The 24,352-nt window shown below is 38.4% G+C and overlaps 3 protein-coding genes across 10 annotated transcripts in view; 2 read left to right on the forward strand and 1 right to left on the reverse strand.

The window, feature by feature from the left end:
* Window positions 1-1,446: 1,446 nt before the first annotated feature.
* On the forward strand, window positions 1,447-4,417 carry LOC126867672 (uncharacterized). The gene is made up of 4 exons (XM_050622477.1): window positions 1,447-3,057; window positions 3,387-3,560; window positions 3,664-3,863; window positions 3,924-4,417. The coding sequence occupies exons 1-4, from the start codon at window positions 2,824-2,826 to the stop codon at window positions 4,204-4,206; spliced, it is 891 nt and encodes a 296-aa protein (XP_050478434.1). The 5' UTR covers window positions 1,447-2,823; the 3' UTR covers window positions 4,207-4,417.
* A 1,207-nt stretch (window positions 4,418-5,624) lies between these two features.
* Window positions 5,625-20,006, forward strand: LOC126867665 (flagellar attachment zone protein 1-like). Of its 5 annotated transcripts, XM_050622456.1 has the most exons (18): window positions 5,659-5,754; window positions 5,856-5,896; window positions 6,604-6,905; window positions 8,703-8,980; window positions 9,107-9,208; window positions 11,569-12,414; window positions 12,628-13,021; window positions 13,523-13,875; window positions 14,728-15,159; window positions 15,531-15,704; window positions 15,795-16,001; window positions 16,348-16,599; window positions 16,683-16,969; window positions 17,229-17,331; window positions 17,479-17,667; window positions 17,755-18,079; window positions 18,275-18,798; window positions 19,381-20,006. In XM_050622456.1, exons 4-18 carry the CDS (start codon window positions 8,801-8,803, stop codon window positions 19,474-19,476), a joined length of 4,464 nt encoding a protein of 1,487 aa, XP_050478413.1. In that variant the 5' UTR covers window positions 5,659-5,754; window positions 5,856-5,896; window positions 6,604-6,905; window positions 8,703-8,800; the 3' UTR covers window positions 19,477-20,006. The 5 variants fall into 5 exon arrangements, with proteins under 5 accessions (XP_050478411.1, XP_050478410.1, XP_050478412.1 ...); XM_050622453.1 differs by having other exon boundaries at window positions 5,658-5,754; window positions 17,755-18,798; XM_050622455.1 differs by lacking the exon at window positions 6,604-6,905 and having other exon boundaries at window positions 5,658-5,754; window positions 17,755-18,798.
* A 124-nt stretch (window positions 20,007-20,130) lies between these two features.
* LOC126867666 (transcriptional activator cubitus interruptus) overlaps window positions 20,131-24,352 on the reverse strand; it is a 146,001-nt gene continuing 141,779 nt past the window's right edge. For all 4 annotated transcript variants that reach the window (XM_050622458.1, XM_050622459.1, XM_050622460.1 and 1 more), the window contains 3 exons: window positions 23,619-24,155; window positions 23,262-23,519; window positions 20,131-23,033 (listed from right to left, as the gene is read on the reverse strand). In XM_050622458.1, coding sequence (XP_050478415.1) covers window positions 21,567-23,033; window positions 23,262-23,519; window positions 23,619-24,155 — 2,262 coding nt within the window. In that variant the 3' untranslated portion in view covers window positions 20,131-21,566. The remainder of the gene's footprint in view (window positions 23,034-23,261; window positions 23,520-23,618; window positions 24,156-24,352) is intronic.

Raw genomic sequence — 24,352 nt, forward strand, 5'->3', positions numbered from 1 at the left:
ATAAACTCTCTTGGTATAAAGTATAGGTTATTATAAATGTACGTATTTAAATTTGTAACATTTGTTTTTAATGACGTATTCTGTATATATGTTTAATTGGTATATTGCATAGCAATGCAAATTATTCGAATAAAGGAATGAATTTCAAGAATAAATGTGTTTTAATACCAATATATATATATATATATATGCTATTTATTTATAATTAATAACGCAGCAGATTGCATTTAGAGAATAATTTGCATGTAATAAGTTTATTAATCCCTCCCTCATGAGCACAGATAAAATATATCATAGATCTAAAACCCAATGTATTTTTGCTGCATGATCTCAGAACTTGAGAACAATATTACCACTCTCCTATCATTTCCAACGTTATCAATTCAGCATAGAAAGAGATGCCAACGCTACCAATGGTTAGAACTGAAATCAAACATAGAAAAGCTACTTGTGCATCAAAATATACTACCCACAACGCAACATCCCTTATTTCATAAATCTAGCAACAGATTCTTCTACGTTTATTAAATTTATCATCTGCGGCAGTCACGTTAAATATAATCTATAAATTTATAATTACAAATTATAGGGAACATAACAAATTTGATGACCTTTCCAAGCTTATTTTAAATTTCACGTAATGAAAAATGATATATCAGATACGCTTTATCTCGTTTATGACGTAAATTTTGACGATTACTCGTACTTCGCAGCCAGATGGCAGTTGCTGTCTGTCTTATTCTTTCTAATTGACCATGATATGAATTACGATTGTGCGATATGTATAAAAAATTTTTTACATTGTATCTATTTTAACAAGATACAGAATATAAAACCTATTTCTAAATATCTATTCACTGAATTGGATTTATATTTATTATTAACTTAAATTACAACGTCAATTAACTGGACCGCAATTCTTTTGTTTGTTATTTTCCCACCTCAATGATGGTTTGATCATCTCTTACGAAGTAATGAGTACATTTTCGATTCAACTGTTTCCAAAGCGATCTGTTAATCTCTCCTTTGGACCTGTCTTTCTGTCGTAAATATTCATGAAAATGTATTGCTGTGTACGTGGCACGTTTCACTGTCAGTATATCAATGAAGTTCAGTTTAATAAATTAAAAACGAAATATAGAACTGACGAGGATATAGTCGTACATTACACGATACAAGATAGAGTGAGTGAAGGTTTATCGATCGTTTGCACGGGCAATTAATTTCTCGCTGCATAGTACATTATTACGGTAATCAAATTTTTAAGATTCATACGTCAACACGTGATTGGATTGGAATTTTTCCAAGAGGATGGAGCAATCTACAACAATACCTTACCTTCGAATACATTATTCTATCACCTAAGACGGCGACCTTGACCAATCGCAGTATCATGTTTTTACATACTTTTCATCGAGAGGTTATTAAATATTGCAAATAAGAATACTGGTAGAAATTCAATAATTCTCATTATTTCAACATAATTTAAAAAATAAGGATTTATTTACATCTATATTAATTAGTAGGTTACGCGGATATTTATGCAAATTCAAATTTTTGTTTCGACTTCTAAATTTTATAATGAATGCTTCTTCTTCAATATTTATGCACATTGTAATATGCAACTGTACATTTTTGTACATTTAAATTTCCTATAAATATGTAAATATCCATGGTCTACTAATTGGAAAATGCAAAGGTATGGTAACTCGCTAGAAATCTTAAGAAGTTATTCCAAATTATCATTAATATCCATATTTTGATAAAAATAATTTTAGTAACAAATAAACTTTCGACTTATCCTTATTTACTTTTGATTTAATAAACATTGTTATCTTGATAATCGTTAATTTACTAAACCTTTAAATTAATTAAATCCTTGTAATTTGCATGTTATTAATACCACCCTAACAATTAATAATCTTATCAGTTCTCCATTTTTGCTAATTTTATTTAAAATTCTACGCAGGCATTGCCAAACGTCGATTACCAGTTCGTTTACGTGAGCAAAGAAATAGAAATCCTGGGCACCAGCTCATATTTCCGTTTCATCGTCATCCCGAATCTTCGTGCCATCGATCGAAACTCAAATACGTCGGATGTAAGTCGCATGCTGTAATGGCAAATTCGCAATTTCCGCTCGGTTGGTGGAGACGCATCCCATTGCTAAGAATCGAACGGAATTTTCAGCGTGGCGTCGACAACGTTCATGACGCGCATGATGGTCATCCGCCATTGATCGTGTCACCGACAACAAGCAACGTGGGGAAAATACTTAGATCTAGCAAATCGATCGACAACTTTCTCGAATCTCATCGAACGTGTCGGTCGTTTGCCGAACACAGCCAGAGAACGTGTCGATTCTGTTCGAAATCGGTGTCATTTACAACAAACAGGGTGAGACAATGGTCATTGTTTATACCTTTGTTTCTGACGTCGTTTCATTTAGTATTATCATTTCGTTAAATCCCGTTATTCAAGAGAAATAGGACAAGACATTGATCACACTTTAAACCTTCGTTTCTCAAATTCTTTTATTTGGTATTTTTATTCTGTTAAATTCGTATCATTAACAATGATCGTATTTTGAACGTTTATTTCTTAAATTCTCTGATTTAGCATTTTTATTTTATTACCTATACTTGGTACGTAATTGCATCAAAATATAATGCATCTCGAGGTTTAGTTTCGTTGGAAATTGAACAAATATACACTGAGAATTATACAGCTAGAAGTATTGAAACAATTCGATATAGGAAATTGAAACTTTGACAAGGTTTCGGTTCTCGAAGCTGAGTTAATGGAATCGTAATCGTCAGAACAATGTTTCGACATTACCAGGTTCAGTTTCTGATGTTGCATAATGAGCAGCTAGTAGCAAGGATGAGCCGTCTGACACGTGATTTGGAGTTAACGGAAGCGGCTGTAAAAAGTGAAAAAATGGCACAGGCAGTGTTGACAAGGAGGTTGCAGGCTTACGAGACGTTCGTCGCGGATATGTTCAAGTGCTTAAATCTGAGAGGAACCGTGAGGATCCTGGATAAAACGGGTCAAGAGGTGTTAATCTAATACTTAATCCTTTTTCACTTTGTATTCATTTTTTCGTTGCTTCTATTTCGATTCAATTAATCGAAAATGATATGTTAAAGCAATTGAACACACAAGTATAATATAATATCGAATAACGCGACGGTGACTGGCGCCATTAATCTCATTTCTTCTTCATTAGAATGTAAAACAGATTAAGTGATAATAAACCGTGTAGAGTTCTATCAAGTGGAGAATGTTAAATTATTGGTGCAGTTAATACAACTAAATCATTTGCGAGCAACACTTTCATTCATCTTCTTATTAAAGTGAACAAATAATGGTTATTATCGATTCAGATCATCGTACAAAAAGTAAAACCAAAGAACTCACCACCGATGCGCGACGAGACAGGTGACAAACCTGTCCCTATTCTGGAAGTCTCAATGTTGAATCAATCTTCTGAACTTAAAGAATGCAACGATGGTTCAACGACGAACATAAATGAGATGGAGAGAGTTCCTCGAGTATCGGTAAGATTTATTTCACACAAAATATTGTTACACAATTAATATGAACAATTTTTAACGATAGAATCAGAAAATAATTATACATATAAAATAATAATTTTCGTAGAATTTATGCGAAACAGGGAAGAACGAAGAACGCGTAACTCCCAAATATTTCAAAGACGATGAATTCTCTGTGAAAAAAGAACTGAATGAGAACGAGAAAAATTTTGAAATTACTTTATCCGTGGAAGAGGGACAGCCTCAGTTCGATAAGGAAATCTTGATATCGGAGGCACCGATTAACAAAGATCGTGAGGAACAATGGTAAGGAAAGGGTTGAACCGCAAATTGCAAATCCAGCAGCGTGTTATTTAATAATTCCAGCGGTTCTTACGTAACGAAAGAGGCCACGGGCACAACAAACCAACGAGGAGATGAAATATGCACAGTCAACTGTAAGATCGAACAGCCTAACGGTGTCGAGGACAAATCGGAAGACGGACAAAATATTGTCTATGACGATAAGAAAATCGTGAAAGAGCTCGATTCCTTGATAACCGGAGATTCTTCAAAATGCTGTTGTGACTGTCATTTGAACATGTCAAAAACGTGTAGCTCGAACAAGAGGTTTGATAAGGGTAATGTAAATGGTATGGTATATGAGTAATGTTTATTATACGTATATTGACAATGATATTGTATGAATTTTCATTTTATTGATTTGTCTTTTTAAAGAATGGGCGCTTCAATGTGAATGTGACTTGAAAGTGTCGGATGGGATGTATCAGATGATTGATAATTACGCGGAGAACCAGTGCACTACGAGGGAAGCGATGAAGAGTGGTTTGTCCGCGATTCTGATTAAGGGTAGAAATACGAAATTTGCTGTTATCAAGTAATGACTGTTTCTATATTAATTAACATGCGAATCTTTCAATTGCTGAATTTCAAGTGTCAAGCTTCAAGTTTAAAATTTCTTAGTCTCAAATTTTCACAGTGGTCCATCTAACTTTACTACCTGCAATATCTCGCTTGTTCTTGATAATATAAAAAGGTGTTTGAGGTATAAGTCGAATGATTTAAAGGTTCAAAAATGGTTCAAAAAATTAATATTATCAAAAACAAACGAGATATTCTAGATGATAAGAGTAGGTGGGCTATAATGTATAAACGAATTCCTACGAATTATTTGTCACTGGTTTTTAAATACGAAATTAAAAATTTCACGTATCATATTGTAAGTTAAGTAGGAGAATTCTTAAAATTATTTTTCAATGAATTTCAAATTTTATATATATATATATATATATATATATATATATATATATATATATTATACCGAATTCCCAAAATATTTTTCAGTGGATTTACAACAACATACGAAAGAAAAGCCCTTATATTATAAGAAAACAAACGCATCATAGCATGAATCACAGCCGTAAATACATGTTGCAGGTATTAACGTACAAAATCGAATGGATTCTCAACAGCGAGATCACTCTTGCGATATCTATCATCGTTGTCGTCTTAATTTGTCTTGCTTCAAGCAATGATTTAGCTGGCGCTATCGATGTAAATAATAAAACGTTTAATCCCGAGGATGATCGTCATTAATTGTTACATTCATATCAAATTAAGTAAAAGACTACATCTACTTTTTGTAATGTTTTGTATTATACTCTATATAATAAATCTGTTTTAACGAAACCGTATTACTTAAACACAAATCTTTATAATTCACCTTGAAAACGTTCTTATGTATTCGCATTACTTTTCAATGTATCGTACTTCAAACTATCTTTAGATAAAACGCTTATTAGAAAGAAAAAAAAAACGATAAACATGCGTAGAGTTAGACAAGATAACAATTCCAAGCTAGTACTCTATTTCGTAATCATCCAACGCTATTGTTTTCGTTGCAATTGCCAATGAAACGAGTTTAATATATTTCAGGATTATTTGCAGCTTGACTTTTTTTATAGTATCTTAACGCTAATGTGACAGGAAAATGTGCAGGAAGTCGAGGCGCTTCTGTCCGCGAGCACGTGTACCTCTACGTCGAAACGTTTGAAAAACTGACTAAATATAGAATAGGAGCGGCGCTATTGTTAGGTTCAACACGTTTTCGTATCTTCGAGTTTCTCCTTCGACTCCGCTCTCGTACGGTCGTCATGGGACTTTCAGTGGATTTACGACGCCAGGAAATTCGCCAAACGTAAGTACCACCAAGCTTATTGTAATACGCATTTCCGTATTTTCAGTAAAATTAGAAATAATTTTGTTTGGCATTCATTATTTTGTTTATTTCTTTGACAGCTGTTTACATAAACGATTATCGACGTCACACAGGAATTGAAGTGAGCAAAATATTGAATAATAATTGTTTATGTGGTTTTCTGGATGGTTAGGATGATGTAATTTATAATATAACATCGATCATTTTTGTTCACTGGTTCGAACATTAAATTACAGAAATTTTTATATAAATATAGATATTTGTTAACAATATATTAATAAGCGACTACAAATAAATTTGACGTGGTCAGAACGACATAATTTCTAGTAGATATTTCTAGTCTTATAGACAATTTCTCTTCGCGGGTTTCAACACTGAACGATAAAAACTTGATACTTATATTAATATTTGATATATTCCGGTACATAATTGAAACTTCACATAAATATCAAAGTATACTCTCAACGACGAATCGTCGCTATTAATATATCAATGCGCAATTACTAACAATGTTGGAAACGTTAATATATCAATAAGAAAGCAACAGAAAATTCTTATCGGTTTCTTATCAAAGCATATACTCACGAAGAACGAATCTCTACTAAAAAGCAACTATGTATCGATTTTTCCGCTCATCGTAAACGATACATTAGCAGCTACCAAACTGGTAAAAGTTCGAACAACCAATTAAATATATCAACAAGAAAGCAACAGCCACTTCCGAAACCCACATTTCCGTCTCACTGAAAAAGAAAAAAAAAAAAGAGAATACAAAAACCTATGCTAACAAATACCTCATTTCTACGAAACACCGTTCTTCGAGACCAGATGGGTCATCTAAGCGAATTTAATGGCGTTCCACGGGCCAAAAAACCGATCACCGCAGAGATCCAGGAAGTTTACTGAAGCTAAAGCTTTCTAGATCAGAAGACTAGCGTCACACGGAAGTGGCAATCGCGCGTGCGCGACAACCGAAGCGAACGCTTGGACGTTCTCGCGCACGCGGTCTTTCGAAACAGTATTTTTAGAGAACTGAGTCGCTGGCCGCAAGCGGCGACGGTAGTCAAGTGTCGCCGTTGACCCTAAGGAAATCGAACCCTGCGAACCATCCACGATTCGGATGACCACCGGTGAGTCCACTCGTGACAACCTAAATCATCCTAAAAATCGTCCGATCTCCGGAAACTACAACCGAGTGACATGTTCGTCTCGCGTCCGCCATTTGAATTTCCTCTCGATACTATTTCACGTTTCGCAATTTCCTTCGACTTTCACGCAACACTCCCTCGTGATTGTACCATGTAAACGCGTGGACGTTTTTAAATTATACTCGATAGATTGGATGAGGCACGTCGGACCGTTCTTATGGATCTAAATTTGGATCGCGTGCCGAACCGCTCCGTACATCTATTTATGATGTATTTATGGCATCGGACTTGCGACTCGTGTTCACGTTTGTTTCGACCCGTGTTCTGTCTCTGTTGATCGTTTCTGCGGCAATTGCACCGGATTGTCTGTGATTTGTTCTCTTTTTCCTACTTATTTCTTGGCAGAATCGAATAATTTGAGAAATATGATAACATTTTGAACAAAGTGGACATTGCTTGGCTTCCTTCTGGTTTTAAGAGCAAATTCTCCGATGAGTTAGATATTTGATGTGGCCAGAGTAAATTTGTTTAATAATAGTACTATTGAGTTGTTTTATTAGCTGAAGCGTTAGTATTGGAAGGTTTGAAGAATTGGATTGGCGCAGTTTCTGTTCTTCGTTTGTTATGTTCGTATCTATTTGTATATTCGCATAAGTTTTCATTGCGCGTCCCTTTAATTACAATAATCTACGTGTAACATATTTATTGTAGTACATTGCAAGCTAATAGCTGTGTAATGGTGGAGAGTTGAAAAAATTAGATTGGTTGCCTCTTTGTTTTCGTTAGTTCCGTTGGAAAATGCGCGGCGCTTTTCGATCGTAGATCGAGTTATATTTAAGTCATATTTACATCGCGCCTCGTATCGCGAGGGAAGACTCGGCGGCACGCGAGTCATAAAGCTTGTTCGAGGATTCGCTGCCGTAAAAGAAGTAGCTTTGATCTCCAGTAGGAAGGAAAAAATGGAGTCTCAAGCATCGAAAGAAACAGGAGAGAAATTCCGTTCTCTGATTCATTTGTTTTTATTCGAAACAACTACATTTTTACAAATTTCCTTCTTTTCGTGGTTCGTTGTTGCTCGTTTTGTTAAGGAAGACTAACGGTAGATTTTAAAATAAAAGATCTAGACAGATATGTCTTCTAAAAATACGAGCTGACCCGGTCTGACTTTTTTCTTCTGTGCCAACTCGCTCACTCTACGGAGCTAATCGAGAGTTGGTATATTAGTGGCAACTAAAAGAATAGATTCGTTTATCTTCATATAGTCCTCGTGTTTCGTAACTCCACGGGGAGTAAAACTGATAACGTTATCGGAAAATTAGCGTCATTTATAGTAAATGATAATAATGAGGTCTCGCGTGTGTTCAGGTGATATCAATACCTCGATTTTGTGAAAGTTTAGAAATTTTTATTGGAAACAGCGTTCACAGAAACAGAATGTTAAAATTTAGTAAAGAGAAGCATTAAAAAATTCTCATTTGACAAATTACAGAATCGTGGACTGAACAAGTAGAATCCCTCGTTCGCGAAAATCCAGAATTCTCAACAATTAGAAGCACCGACAGACATCGAGAAAATAATTCTACGAGAAATAATATTTAGGATTCTATCGACTTAAAACTCTATAAACTGCATGCTGTCATTCGAAGATCCTAGAATAATAAAGACTGCAAAATCATAGAATCGTTTGATAAACTCCAATGGAATTAATAAACGAAGATAAGACTGCAATTAATAAAATGTACAAACCTTTGATTTGTATGATTTGAAATATGCTTCCAGACACCTCGCAGCTTCTATTTCGAAACAGATCAAACGAAGCTCTTGTAAATCACGACGTCAACGAAGAGATTAGCGTTTGCTAGTAGAATAAGTACAGTATGGGTGCGGCTGGCAGTAGTAGCAGCGCACCGTTCTCGTCGGCAGATTTGAGGAGACAAAGCGAGGAGACGTTTGTCTACGGGACGGAGGAATCCTGCTGTCCGGAATACGCGAACGAAAATATACGACAAAGGACGAGGACCAGCGCGTTCGACGTGGGTGAAGAACCTCGATCGCAGGTTAAATATAAAACGAATATTTATCGTGTTAGCTTCCGAGGAACGTCGAGACGAGACAAGCCACGAGAAAATACTTTAAACACTGTTATATATCGGATTTTATTTTAATTCCGTGGAATTTTGCAGGGTCCAAGTCCTTACGCGACCTTCAGAGGCGAAGAACGTTCCAGTCAAAGACCATCAGCACCGAGTTTGTCGAACTTGCGATCCCCACGACGAGAAACTTTGGTAAGCGAAGTTTTTATCTTAGGCTGCAGTTAAACAGAATAGCTGTAGACAGTTGGCTCGCGAAAATATATCGTCGTCCGTGATGAATCTTTGTGGATTCGGTGCACGGGAAATTCCAGGACCCAACGGAAGATAGATATCGTAAGTAGAAAGTAGAACGTAAACAAGTTCATAAATAAGATACTTAGGAGAATCCCATTTGCGTCGGAGTAGAATTAAAAGAGAAGTACAAAAGAAGTTTGGAATTTGTCCAGGGTGGAGGCAATGGTTGTTCGTGCATTTTCAGTTGACTAATTTTCTAATAAATCACCTAATTCATTCTTTGGAAGACTGTATGATCGATATACACGTACGTATATGGATATTCTTGGTTGCAAATGTAATATTAAGGCAGATACTTGATCGAACGAACTTGTGATTTTCCATTTGTGAATTCGAAAGGGCAGTTCAATGGAGAAATGTGCACACCACCTTCACGTCTCGTATTTCTTTTATTTCCAGTACTTATCTTCTCTTTATGACTCAACTTTCATCTTCGGCAGCATGATTCACAGATTCCGATTGTCTCGACGTGAAAGAAGATCTTTCAGATACAGTAATACTTCTTACATCACTTCCTATTAAAAACACCAATAAAACCGAGCTATAGACCCACTCAGACCATTTTGCAAATATTCCTAGAAACAAAATTCCCCGATCTTGGTCGCATCTCGAGAATTAATGCTGAAGCGTTTCAAAAAGTATCTTCACTGATTCGTCGGCCAATTTTCTTATTGACATTGGAACTACCGACGAATGAAATGTAAAGCTTGTACCAAAGAAATTGAAATGAAAGATACATGAAAAAATACACATAAACCTATGAAAAATTACGAATTGATCATTTTCATTGCTTTGGCAGATCTGCCGTCACTTCGAGATAATAAATCTAACGTTTAAAGACTTCTCTAAACTAACAACGTTCTAAATCAACTTCCTCTTTTAAACTGTAAATTCTACGAATCACGTAATAATTTCAAACATCCGATCAGCAGTGTACTTTCATTCTGACTTCGTCAAATTACTTTGCTTTCGATGATCAATGTTTAAAATCATCTTCACGGTAGCAAAATCCAAAGTTAACTTTCTGCCTGAAATTCTCCGAAATTTTCGAAATCTCCTTTGAAATTCTCCTTCTAAACTATACAGTTCTATAGCGTTCAAAGTCTTCTCGAAATTAGCGAAATTCTAAAACACACAGCCAATTCGAACATTCGCCAATAGCGTACACGTTCCGAATAATCGGAAAACGCAATAGAAAAACGCGAAAGCTTTTGTTCAGAGGTCATCGGCGACGTAGATGTCGACAAGAGATTTTCCCAGGCGCGCTCTTTTGTTTCGTGGGAAATCTGGCGGGTCTCCAAAAAGCTCGTGGCTCCTCATGATTTCGGGAAAACACGCTGAGTCACGGCCACCGTGGCGCGTCGGGTTCGCAGGCATCGATCGCGATCACGTGCCCCTCGTGTCTCGAGCTTCTTCGGCGAACGTCCTAAGCCTCGTGCCAGTACATTCTCGTAGATCGTTCGACGTGGATCGAGCTTGCAGAAGCTCGTCGACGATCCGTCGTAAGAACAGTCTTTTTTGTAACGATTGCATGGATACGCGGTCCTCAAGGAGCTGCAGAATTTTAATCAGACTCAAGAAAGGCTAAGAATATATAGTCGAATTCTCTTGGCATCCGCTGCTACTGTTTACGCGTAAGTTCTTCCACAGCGTAGAATCTGTTGCTCCTCTTGATCGCCAAGATTTATTGGTATCGAGTATTCGTTTTGCAGAGGATTTAAAGGAAATGATTAATAGCGTTTGAACTAGGGTTACAGTGGCTGTCGGGCATTTTGATATTTACGAAATGTCAATGGTATTGTAACCAGGCACATTGATTATCATCATTGCGCTGGAAAAGTTTGAAACAGATTTGAGAATGTACGTAGAAGTTATGAGACTTTTAACGCGAGTATGTACATATTTCGCAACAATCACAAAGATGCTTAAGCAATCAATTATACGTCGTATTAATAAGCTTGGATATTCAGTGGAATAATCTTTAACATTTATCATATCTTTGAGACAACTGTTCACGCGTTCAAGATTTGTTTAATTTATTTTTTCAAAATTTACCTAATTCCTAGTTTCTGTCGTTCCTATCTTTCCCTTCGTTTACCATCGAAACGGACGTAATATCGTGACGCAAGTCTGTAGAACGCAATGCAAAGAAAGCAACAGGCTGGTCCGCGTAACCATTCCTTGAACCAGAATTCCGATCGTCGATCGGCTCGGTTCAATTAACGTCTCTGAAATTAGTCCACTTATTTATATTGCAGTTGACGTACGCGGCGCAGATGACAGGTTGGCAGACGGCCGAGGAACATAGCCCTTCGTTCTCTCAGCAGAATCAAAAGGCTATGGAGGTGATCTCGCAGCTTGCTATGGCCAATCAGCAGCTGGCTTCCGCGAACACGGCGACTTTGGCCAATTTGGAGGCACTGTACATGGAGTTATCGAGAGAAAGGGAACTGAGAAGACGAGTGGTTTCTTCGGAAGCGCTGGACGAAGCTTTGAGGAAGAGACTGACGATGGACGATGAAAGAGATGACGAAGATGAAGATGAAAGGCGTAGGATGGAGATTAGGATCGAGAGATTGGAAAGCCTCTTAAGGAAGATTCGTTCGAGGATAGAAAGGCTGGAGACGGTGGTGAAGACTCGAGGATTCGATAGAGAAGACGAAAGACAAAGTTCTACGAGTATCTGTGATTCAAAGGAGATTCAAGACTCGAATTGTCGACAGACAATCGATGATCTGTGTGATAGGCTTCCAAATAGCATCGAAGTACCTGAACACGAATTTAAAACGCAAGTGGACGAGGCTCGAGCAAAGACTGTTTCTAGAGTAAGCGTCGCGTACGTTGAGGAAGATGTTAGAAGCTCCAAGTGGAACGATGGTGATCGTTCGAATTTGCATTTAAAGAAATCGAAGGTTGAAGCGAGAGAAGGTAGATTAGAGGATGAAGTGGAACAGGGTGTAGATAAGAAAGAAGTGACGAGGTTGTTGAAGGAAGTCGAAAGACTGATGGCTGAGCGATCAGAATATCAATGTGAGAACGAGAGGCTGGTGAAAGAGCTGACGGAGGAGAAGGCGATAGTGAGGAAGCTGACGAAGGCTTACAAGGTGAGTTTGCTCGTGTTTCTTCATTTTTGGAGACTCGACCGAATTTTTTTATATTAATTTGTTTAAAATACTTGTCAAAATATTTGATCTCACTTTTGTAGTTTATGTAGATAGTGTGTTGCAATATATTTCTAGAAACCGTAATCATGCAGAAATGCAACGAGTATTTATTCATCGAATTTATCGAAAATAAGAGCGATGATTATTTTATAGGAAGCAAAAACGCAACACGAGGAAGTAGAATCGAGGTTGAAAGAGCGCGGACAAGAGTACGAAAATTTAATGACAAAGTTCGACGTCGCTACAAAGGAAACGGAGAGATTGTTGAAGGAAATCGATAACTTTAACGTGTTAAAGGGCACTGCCGAAGCGAAGATCTCCAGCCTCGAGCAAGATCTGCAGAAGTCGTTGCTGGAAAAGGAGGAAATCATAAATATCGAGAGCCAGAGGTCTTCGGAATTAAAAGCACAGCTGTCGGAAGAGATATCCGATAAGAAGAAGCAGATAAAGGCTCTCGAGGACGCTTTGGACGAGATTCAAAGACTGAAGGAGACTATCAAGACTGAGAGAAAGGGCGAGGATGATGACGATCTGAAGGAAGACGTTGGTACGTTCAGCTAGTGAGATTAAAACTATAATTAATATCAACTACGATGTTGGCAGGAATAAAGCTTTTTTTTTGTACGAAGTAAATATGACTTAGGAATATGGTAAAATAGATGTAAGAGGAATCATTATATCTTCGTAACTAACCCTTCCAAAGGATACAATTTTGTTTAGGTCGTGTGGAAACATCATTTTCGCCAATTATTGGTAATACATACTTTTTATATCTTTACAAAAAGACATGTGATACTCTAGGCTCCAACAATAATTTTTTCAGAAATAAATACACAATAGAGAAGTTATTATCTTCGTTAATACGCATAATATATGTATTTAATTTTAAAGAGAAATTCGTGTGCTTTTGTATTCAAAATAATAATAGATTGATAAACTTTGCCCCGATTGCTCTTAAGACATAAAAATTCTCTTAATAAAGAGGCGAAGGAAAACTGAATGTGTTGCGATTGTTTAAACTATCATACGATCACTTTATTTCAAACAGGTCCAATCGAATCGATAGACGATCCGCAAGAAAGTCCGCCTGTCGATCGCACGACGAACATCGAAGATTTCAAAAAGGAATTAATCATGAAGAGGGAGGCAAGGCAAAGAGCAATAGCAGCAGTTTCGTCGGAAATGGAGCGGCTTAGACGAGAATTAGACGCGGAGAAGGAAGCTCATTCGGAAACTTCGAGGATGTTGGATCTTTTAAGGTCCGCGCAGAAAGACGAACAAGCTCAAACAATCGCGGCAAATGACAGATTGAAGAAGTCTAGAGAGAAAGATCAGAGAGCAAGCGAACACGAATTGGCCGCGCAACGTCTAGAAGCTCAACGACTAACGAGCATTTTAAAAGTAAACTTTTCTTTCGTATTCTATTTATAATAGAGTAGAAAATGAAGGGTTCTATGCTGATTAAAATTGGAACAAAGTCGGTCGCTTGAAATCGGTCCTTTGTAAGTTGTTTTCAAATCTAGTTAAGACAGAAAGCACGTGCCGGCAAGTTTACACCTTTCGCTTTAAAAACAAACTTCTCGTGGAGGCAAGCAAACAGAACGAAACAGAATGGAACAAAGAGACAGTTTAACCTACAGAGTAGCTAAACGCTTAGATTCCCACGATCAACTAATTTTAAAACGACCTTTGTTGATAAAAATGGTCAGTCGAAGATTTCTATTAATTGGAGGTTTTGAAATTTCTATAGTTTTGTCCTCTAGCGTTATTTTTAGCGTTTTAAAGAAAATAAAAAGTTCGTTCCACGAACCAAACTTCATTAGAAACATCGAAAACTTACCTCCAAAACTGCTTCCGAAATTTTCCGTTAACGTCGAGTTTATGTAACGCTCAAGTTTATGACCCACATTTTACCCTCATAAATATTGGCAAAATATCTCCGAAATTATTTCTGCAACTTATCTCAACATCGAACGCCAAAATTTGCGGTCTCATAAATATCGAAATATTATTCGCCAAATTACTTTCGAAACTTTTACCTTCCTCAAACCTCCAGAAACTTATAAATCGAATTTCATTCCTATAATTATTGACAAAGTAGGTATTTTCAAAATCATTTCTGAAACTTCCCTTGTTAATGAACTTTCGCAATTAATAATACAAACTTGACTTTCGTAATTATCGAAAAGTTGCAAACTTACCTCTACAAATATCAAATGATCTAAATTGTAAAATTTCGCTTTCTCGCATCAGATATCCGACGAGCTGAGGAACGACATTCGCATTCAAATGGACAAGGTGGACGATCTGCGATACCATTTGGAGACTGAACCGGATCAGCATCGGTATCGCATCCGTTGCTTGTCGGATATAACCAACCGGTCACGAGAGGCCGTTTACTTCAGGGAACGTGCTGCCAACGATCTGAAGGACCATCTAGCAGAGATTCTGCTGCAACTTGGGGACAGAAGCTTCTTAGAACAGAAGGACGACGTTGGCCTGGAGTGCGAACGTCAGCTGGAGAATATCAATAGCTTGAAGAGCCTCTACAACGAGAGGCTGAAAGTGCTGAACGAACTGAAGGAGACGGCAGTGAGAGAGTTAGCTGAAACCAGGGTCAGATTGGATCACTCGTTGAAAAAGTGCGAGTGCTTGGAGGAGGATCTAAAGAAGGCTGACGAGAAGGTATTAAGTCTATAAGTTATCTAATTTATTTATAAAATCATTTAAGTTTATAAATCGATACTCATGCAATAGCATGATGCACAGTCCGCTACGTTAAGTATTAGGAACATCTTTTGCAGAAAGCACTAAAAATATCGACTTGAATTTTCTTAAAGTCGAATGAAACTAAATTTAGTGATACAGGAATTTTTAAGGTAAAAAATACTTGGGCAGTGAGTTTCCATGTGGTAGAAAGTCACCCCAATTTTCTGTTTTATTTTTTTTTATAGGACAGTCATCGTTAACTTTCTGTTATTCGAATAATTGAATAGAAAATTTCTTGTGATAGAACGCACGTTTCAGATGTAGTTTTCTCTATGTGTTTGGGACAGATCGACACGCAGGATACGGAAATATCAAATTTGGAGTCGCAATTGGGACTCACCAAAGCGGACTGCAGAGATCTTCAAAATCAGATGTCTCTGATTAATAGCCTGTTTACGCAGATGCTGTTGGGTGCTACCTCTGCCGACATGGATCTCGATCGATTGACTCAGTTACTTCAGGTATTGGAGAATTATGATATGTTTTCCTAAAACTGACCACGCTTTTGCCCATACCTGTTGTGGATTTTGGTTATTTTGGAATTTTAACAGGAGAATCACGACCTGATCTGCAACATGGCGAGAGAGGAAGGCACCGAGGCCGCCGCGCTTCCCAAGCTTCTTCTCGATTTAATCGAGCAAGTCGAGGGCAGCAAACCGTCCCAGAAACGCGCTGACGGAGAGAACGGAACCGAGGTCGAAGCAGAGAAAAAGGAAGATGACTTACAACAAGAAGACATAGCTCACAATCTACCTAAAGTAAGAATTACAAATTTCATTTCCTCTTTCAAATATTTACGAGCAATTTAATCCTTTCGCAGGATCGTTAGAATCCTCCTCGTATCACTGAGATGTGACCTAACTGTACATCTCGTTTGGTAAATTATATTTGATCCATTTTTTTTAAATTTGAATATATTATGATTCATATCATTATATTATCGTATTTTTCGAAGAAAAATCTGTTTCAAAGGGATTAAATGTGATTATAATTTAAAAATAGAAAAAATAGAAAATACGTAAGATATCCAGGGTAGATATATTCATAAAAATATAAACTCGCATAAAGATTCGCGATCTAATGATGAGATATTGTCTGTCTCAGGTTTGGCGTGTCTTATTGGAGTTGCTGAGCTGTCACGCAGAATGTGCTCCGTCCGCTTCAGCGGCATCCTCTTCTGACCCCAATATCTGTTACAAGTCAGTCGACACTCCAGCTGGTCCCAGATTGGTGATTTCAGTCAGCAAAACGTATATTCGCCTGAAAGAATTAATATTGGAAAAGAAACACTTGGAGAAGGAGATGAATCGAATGAAACAGTTGAACGTTCATTTAGAATGCAAACTCGGTGAACAGGTAACAAATAAGAATCTCACATTTCCTTCTCTCTATCGTCTTACAAAACAGTTTTTTAAATTAATTCTCGCATACGTCTCTAGGAAAAGCGATTATCGACGGTGTCGGCGGAATTAAGCAAAACCTGGACGATAGTCGATCGAATGCAAGCACAACATCATCAGTTGCACACGCACGAGAAGATTCTTCGATACGAGTTGCAGCAGAAGCGAAAAATGTTACAAGAATTGAAGCAGGAATTGGAATACTGCCGCGAGAAATGGGAATCCGCTAGACAGAAGAACACGAACACGGAATTAGAGTGGAGAAGTTTGAGAAGAGAGTTTGCAGCCAGAAAAGCTCTGGCTTCTCACGATTCTTTCAACAATAGGTAATTTACAGAAACAATATGAGTGTAATTCATTAAAGTAATTTCTATCGTTCGACGACGTTAAGCGAAGTTATAGATGTGGTTTCTTTGGAATTGTTGTAAGATAGCAAAATATTTCAGTCTACGAATGCCTCCAACTAATTTACACGTCTAATATAGAATAAGAATATAAGTTTCCAATTATAATCTTCATATCGGTGAACTCTTATTAATTAAATTAAATATTAATTAATCAACTCTTATCAATTCTTCGATACAGTGCGGAAAGTGGGTTCAGCGACGAACGAGGGGATGATACCGACGAAGAAGACAATGCCGTGGAAGGAAGAATTAGATTAGGTCCACGCAGAAGACCGCGAAAGGTTACTAATAATTCGATTATCTTTAACGTCTACTAGAATCTTGCAATTTTTTATACCATACAAATATATTAGATATTCGTTCAAATACTGAAATTTTACATGTAACAAAAATGTACGATATACACATAACGAAAAATGCATCTTTAGGAGAGTCCCCGAGCACCAACACCAGACACAGAATCAGAGCAACCGACTGACACCGAGCTATCCGAGCCAAAGACAGGTTCCTCAGCGACACTGGAGCAACGAACGCCTACTCCAGAAACAGAAGCGGAGCTAGACGAGACCGAAGTCGCGGAGGCAACTCTAAATGCTGAATCTACAAACGAGTCACCAGTAAGTTAACAAACATTCAATACATTTTCTGTTAAATCCAAACTCACTAACAATCGCAAAGTACTCAAGACTTCTCTCCTTCGATAGTTGATCCCAGGAAGTCCACAAGAATCGCTAAATCCCCTGGACCAGGCTCTGACAAACGTCATCCAGAATCTCATAGGAATCGAGAGCAGTATAAACGTGACGTCAGCAACCTTCGAAGCTGCAAACGATGAAAATGCTACAGAAGACATCAAGGGTGATCATATGGTACCAACCATCGAATCTTGGTCTACAAGTCTTCCAGAGCCTGAAGGAGTCATCGTGAAAGACGTCAACAAAGCTTTCAGTCTCAATGCTCCAGTACAAACTCACAGTGGATCGTCGTCAATCGCAATGGAAGATGCTCGAAGCACGACGAATACGGACGGTGAGAAAGAAAAGAACGAAGACTCCTCAAAATTGTCCACATCCTATGTACCTAGTGCAACCAGTGTAGCCAACACACAGCCTGTGTTCTCTATCGGGCCCTTTCCTCCGTCCAGCGTGGCACCTTCGATCGTGAAAAACGTCCAATTCAGCGATCCATTGATCGTCGGTCCATCTAATCGATTTTTTGCTCCAGTTTTCGGCGCGTCGTTGTCAAACGGACAAGTTTCCTCGTCTTTCGACACGCCGACAAGCGAGGACATGGTGGGCTCTAAGGAAAAGCGACCCACCAAACCAATGGAAAGCGTTGTCGATTCGGATAACGTTTCTGTGGGCTCTTCGTCGAGCATAGAGACTGTCAAAGAGTTTGCCACGACAGAATCTGCTTCGTCGAGTTCACCAGGTGAAATTGGAAAACGAGACGCGAGTTCGGCAGAAGCTGGTGGATTTGGGAAACAGGAAGACAAGAAGGTTCCTGGTGTAAAGAGTAGGACACCGGAAGAAGCTTTAGCTGCCAGGGAAGATAGGTTGAAAAGGTTGGAAGAGCAGGCGAAATGGTTGATGAATAAGATGAGTGCGACCAATAGAAGAGGTTCTGCGTTGAGTACTAGGTTAGAGGAGCTTCATGAAGTTTATGGGGAACCGCCTGTTCCTCCTCCCATGCCTGATGTCCTACCTAGTCGAAGGTTAGGGACTACTTTGTCGGATCTACCTCGTCAGGTATGGATGTTTCATATATTGTAGAAGATATTTTAGCCTGTGAGCTTCCTGTGTTTGCTGGTGAATGGAATACGTGGTTCCAAGTTTTTGGCACGTGTCGTGTAGTCTTTGAGTTCACGAGACGATAATTCATTGGTGGGTTTCGCGCGTAACGTTCTATTAAAAGTGACTGTGGTCGTGGGTTTGATATTTACGTGCGATGTCATCGCAGTCTGACAGTAGCAGGTTCTTTACTTCAAATTTATTGTCTTCTTTTAAGAACAATTTTTCCTTATCCTTATTTTTTTGTCCGTTGTTTTGAATTTTATTCGCGGAATACTAAATATTTCGTTTATATAATCCATTTTTTAAACTTTTTACTGTCGTTACTTCTTCGTCTTAGTGTATCTTAATAATTTCAAAAATACATATCGGTATATTAACTAATAATTTAGCAAATTGAAATATTCTACTGCCTTTTACGTCTGCTATTCTATTTTTACCATTCACATACTACATACTTGATAATAGTATGCTAACTGGTATGATATATTTAATAATAAGTTACAGAACGACGTATTTCATGACTGTGTTATTGTTCAGGTACCTGAATCATCGACCACCGAGGACGCCAAAAATACCGAGAAGCTCGACTCGAGTGGCGTTCCTAACGAACCACCACCCGATAACACGTCTTGAGACGCCTACAATTTTTAATCGTTCGTTTACGTCGCGTTTATTTCCGTCGTGCACAGAAACGTGAAGAACACGCTTGTTTGAGTCTCGTCTCGAAAAACGTGTCGGCTCTCGTTTCCAAGAAGAATTATATAATTTTAGGATGATTTTATCTTTTTGGGCTCATCCTATATATTAAAAAAAAAAAAAAAAGATACGTATTTTTCACGAACAAAACGTGTCGTCTCGTCTAATGATTAAATCTACGTACGAAATGTAACTTGTCTTCGTAATTTAAGAAAAGACTTTGAAACATATCATTGTGATTCAAAGCTATCGATACGAATATTTCTACTAAACTTCCTTTTTCTCTTTTTTCATGCTCCAATATTTTTATTATCAATGTACCATGAATTTATCGATGTAAATAACGTCTCGTTGTTCCTAACCGAGATTCTGTATGTGATCATTCTGGAATCCGTTCCTGTTTTGTACCTTCTACAAATTGTACCTACTAATTTCACTGTATAAATAAAGATTCCTTGAAAAAGCCAGATATCTGTTATTCATCTATTTCGTATGTCTTCTGTAAGTATTGTTTTCTAAATATTAAACGCATATTAAACGCAATATTAAACGAGACAGGTAAGATTATTAGAAGCACTTCTAACGAGAATATTTCGTTGATGGGATCGATATGATTTATTTTAAAATAATTAACAATTCTCAAGATGTAAAACTTTTGTCATGCTCCTTCCATTCACATACTTGAATCACTACGCTATATGTATACGATAAGATATGTATAATATTCACAAGACTCCTCGCCTTTCGTAGATATAATAAAATTCGTACAAAATCGTTTGCATAACAAAAGGAAAGAAGAAAAAGAAAACAGCTCTAGGTACGCTAAGTTTTCAACTGTTCAACGTACTCTTTAATTTCTCATCGACCGACACGACGATGAAAGGCACTGGACGATGATACATTTTATAAAATTAGAAGGATTCTATTATGATCGTTTAGGTCGATCAAAAGACCAAATATATATAATCTAGAAATGTTTCTTTAGTTGCCTTGCGCTTCTTTTTTTTACAATGATTCTTATGAAAGACACACGCATAGAGCCACTCGTTCGTCCATCAGTACACACATTCAACACATTTTTACGAAATGATTGTCTAATTGTATCATGCACGTGGTACATGAGCGTTGATTAATAATCTCTTACATTAGTACGATTTATCTACACATCGTTATATCCTAATATTGGCTGTCTATTTTTTCATTTCGATCGATTAATCTCATTAGCAGGTCGCACCATCGCATAGAAAATGTATTTTTATAAAGTCACCATGTACGTCGTTTATCATTCGCTGTTAACGTTAAGAAGATAAAATTACGATGAAACGATAAGAACGGTATGTTGGCACGCTTTGAAAAGACTGGTCGTACAAAAATACGGTTACAAGGATGTTCTCGAAAAGTATCTCACAATCTCTGACGCGGTGTCGATATTCACACGCGTAAAATTTTGTGCGACAAACAGAAGCTTGATCCAACGGAGATCTCGCCCGTAAGCGTAGTGCTTTGATAATCCTATAAATTTCGCTTGACAGAATTCTAGACGTTAAACGTCTTAAATACAATCCTCCAAAAATAATAAATTACTCCGTTATTCCATTTAGCTTAGCTCTGTAAGGCACCCCGAGGTTCCGTCAATTTTTGTACAAAATACATACTATATCCTATAAACAACGCAGCGTAGTAGAAAACACATTTGAACTCTCTCGTAATACGTATCACTTCGAGTGCGATCGTTTCTCAATCACCGAGAACGTCATCCATCTTTCGAGGACGCGATCCACAATTCTAATTAACAATTAATTTAAGCGATCGTCGACTGGGCGCTTAACAATTACGAAATGTGCACGTTTCTACACAAAGAATAAGAAAAATCGGTCTTTATCAAAAATACAAAGGTTCCATCTCCAAAAGTTGAGATGTATTATTTATTTCTTCGTTCCAACATTCTTATTAAACGATAGTATCAAAAAAGGTTACGATAGAAAATATATATCTATATTTATATATTCATATCGCGATTACGATATTCACTGGATCATCTGTAAGTATCTGTTCTCCTCGAGCAACGAACTCAGAGACGAAGTCATGTCGTTGACCACCATATTGACACTTGATGGCAATGGCTGTGGCAGCGACATGGGGTGAGTAGAACTAGAGACATTTGTTTCGTGGGTCTGTGCGTTTCCAGACCAGTTCCTGCACTGTTGCACATACTCCAGTGTCCTTCTGTACGAATCTTGTCTCATTCCTTGAGGAGGCTTCATAGGAGATCCTTGTTGAGACTGACTGATGTCTCTGCATTGAATCTCTGGCATAGCAGCACCGGTTTGCTCGTGGTAACATTGATCTCCGCCGTAACCCCATTGGCAGTTACAATTGTACTGTTGATGATTTGGAGGATTGGTTCGAGCACAATTGTGTGTACAAGTATGTTGCTGCTGTTGTATCCTGCAATTGGTCTGCTGAGCAGTGCACAGCTGTGGAGACGTCCTCTTCGGTAAAGCAGAATCGTTCACTGATCTATGGCCACCATTGGGATGAGCGCAATTGGCCATTTGCAGGCAAGGTGTATTTTGCTGTGGTGTTTGCTGTTGACAACCTTGGAGACTGGTTATGTTGGTGATTGGTTTAGCCTGGTTGTTGATGTTCAGTTGAGAACAGTGTGGCGACATCTGAGCACATTGGTTGGGCACTGTGCTCTGCTGAACAGGGTGAATATTTGACACCTGGCCATTAGGTGTCACCATTGGCCTGGTACATTGATTGGCTACTTGACCACACTGTGGATTAGCATGGCTCATAGTTGTCTGATTAGATATAGCTGGCTGTTGAGTGCAGTGAGGAGACAATTGTGGACAATTGCCAGTTGATCGCATCTGCACGCACTGTTGTTGGTTCATAGAGCTGTGATTCGGTGGAGCACAAACGGGGTTTGTGTGGTGGTTCACTTGGCTGGTTGGATTTCCGGTACAATTCGCGTTCATTTGTGCCTGACAATTGTAACTAGGGTAGTAGCCATGGTGCATGTGGTTTTGGGGACAGTTCCTAGTTAACTGAGCAGAGTTTTGAGGAAGATTTTGTGGAGGATGTTGAGGCGCTAGGGCACCAGCTGCTGGTGAAGTTAGAGGCTGATCGCTGATGTGACTGGGAGCGTAGTGAGATCCTGGTGACATGACTTGACCCGCTGCTGGACTGAGCACTTGCCCGCCGTTCGGTTGAGATGGATAAGAGGGTGGAGGACAGTATTGTGAATTAGACTGAGGAGGTCTAGAGCTAGGACATTGGTTGTAAGGAGATGGAGAGGTATTCTGATAATTCGTGCACGTTGGTTGAGCTGGTTGTGGTGGCGGGTAGCAGGTTTGTTGGTGAGACTGGTTGTAGTTGCAAGTAGGCTGTATTTGACGTTGGTAGTGCAAGGGATTTGTGCAAATTGGGGACTGGCAAATTGGTAAGGGACTGCTACGGCAATTCACCTGAGTTCCTCCTGCTTGAACCTGCAGAAAGAAAAAATAGATTAGTAAATACATTGATTCATTAGTCTATAACAAATTGTTTATCGTTATAAGTTGTTTCCGCTAAAATTCAATTGGAAAGTATTTCTGGAATAAAATCGCTACTTGTTTTACGATACACTTGTTACAACACGATCTTCCGATTCATTGAAGCTTAAGCGAACGCTGCTTTATAGAACTACGTATAAGATGCTTTAAGAAAACACTTACTTGATTCAAGTACTGCATCATCTCATCAGGAATGACCAGCTTATTCTCCACCATTTCACCTTCTCCAACCTCATCCAGAATGACTTCCTGATTAGGATGATGTTCTGGAAGTTGAGCAGATCTTGGTCTGGGTGGTACAGGCGGTGAATTTCTTTGGGTCTGGTGACCCCTGGTGGGTTCGGACATGCGACGATCACCGGATGGTTGCGTACAATGGCCGCTTGGACCGTTCCAATCTCCTGGCATACCCTGGATACCCTAAGTTTATCGTTACATTACATTAAATATTCCACGCACATTATTAGTCCAACCAAAATAAACGTAATAAGAAAAGAGATAAAATATTCATCTACCAACCTGAAGAGACATATTTTGCGTCTGAACGACAAGATTGCTCGTCGAGTAAGGTCCTTGAAGATGACTCGGTGGGTTCATTCTACCGGAAGTGGTACTCATTTGACTGCTCCTTCGTGATGTTCCTGGACTGATGGGGTCGTAGAAGCTTCCAGGTCCAGTTTGACCCATTCTGACAGCGCTGACCCCGCTAGCCTGGCTGCTTCTTCTACTACCAAAGTCCGTGGACTTCATGCTACCGTAATAGGTGCTCACAGTACTGTTGCTGTCCCTTCGTGGCTCGTTGAGAGGTTGCAGCCTGAGTTGTAGGTCAGAAAGACTCGTTTGGCGGGCGGGACCGCCACCCTCCATCTTCAGGTCAGTGATCCTCCTGTTCAGGTCCCCGATGTTACCCTGAGGACCCATACCACGTGTTCCCCTCATACCGGACACGCTTACTGGCAAGCTCGGCATGCCCTTTGCGTTCAGTCTGCCTTTCAGACGATTCCTCGAAGCAGGAGGAGGAGGTTGTTGTTGCTGCTGCGATTCCATTCCGCCAACCTGTTGGATTAATCAGAAATTGATCATTTTGGATTGAGTAATTTAGATTTGTTATTGCAAAGGTAGAATGAAAATGTAGCTTATCGTTGTTACTGAAATCGTCTTCTACATATTTCGTATCTCTGTCTATTATGATAATCAAATATTTCCCATTTATGATTTGCAATTATACGACCGTCTTATATTGTCAGGAATAC

Source organism: Bombus huntii, chromosome 7 (assembly GCF_024542735.1).
Source record: "Bombus huntii isolate Logan2020A chromosome 7, iyBomHunt1.1, whole genome shotgun sequence".
NCBI classification, from domain to species: Eukaryota; Metazoa; Arthropoda; class Insecta; order Hymenoptera; family Apidae; genus Bombus; species Bombus huntii.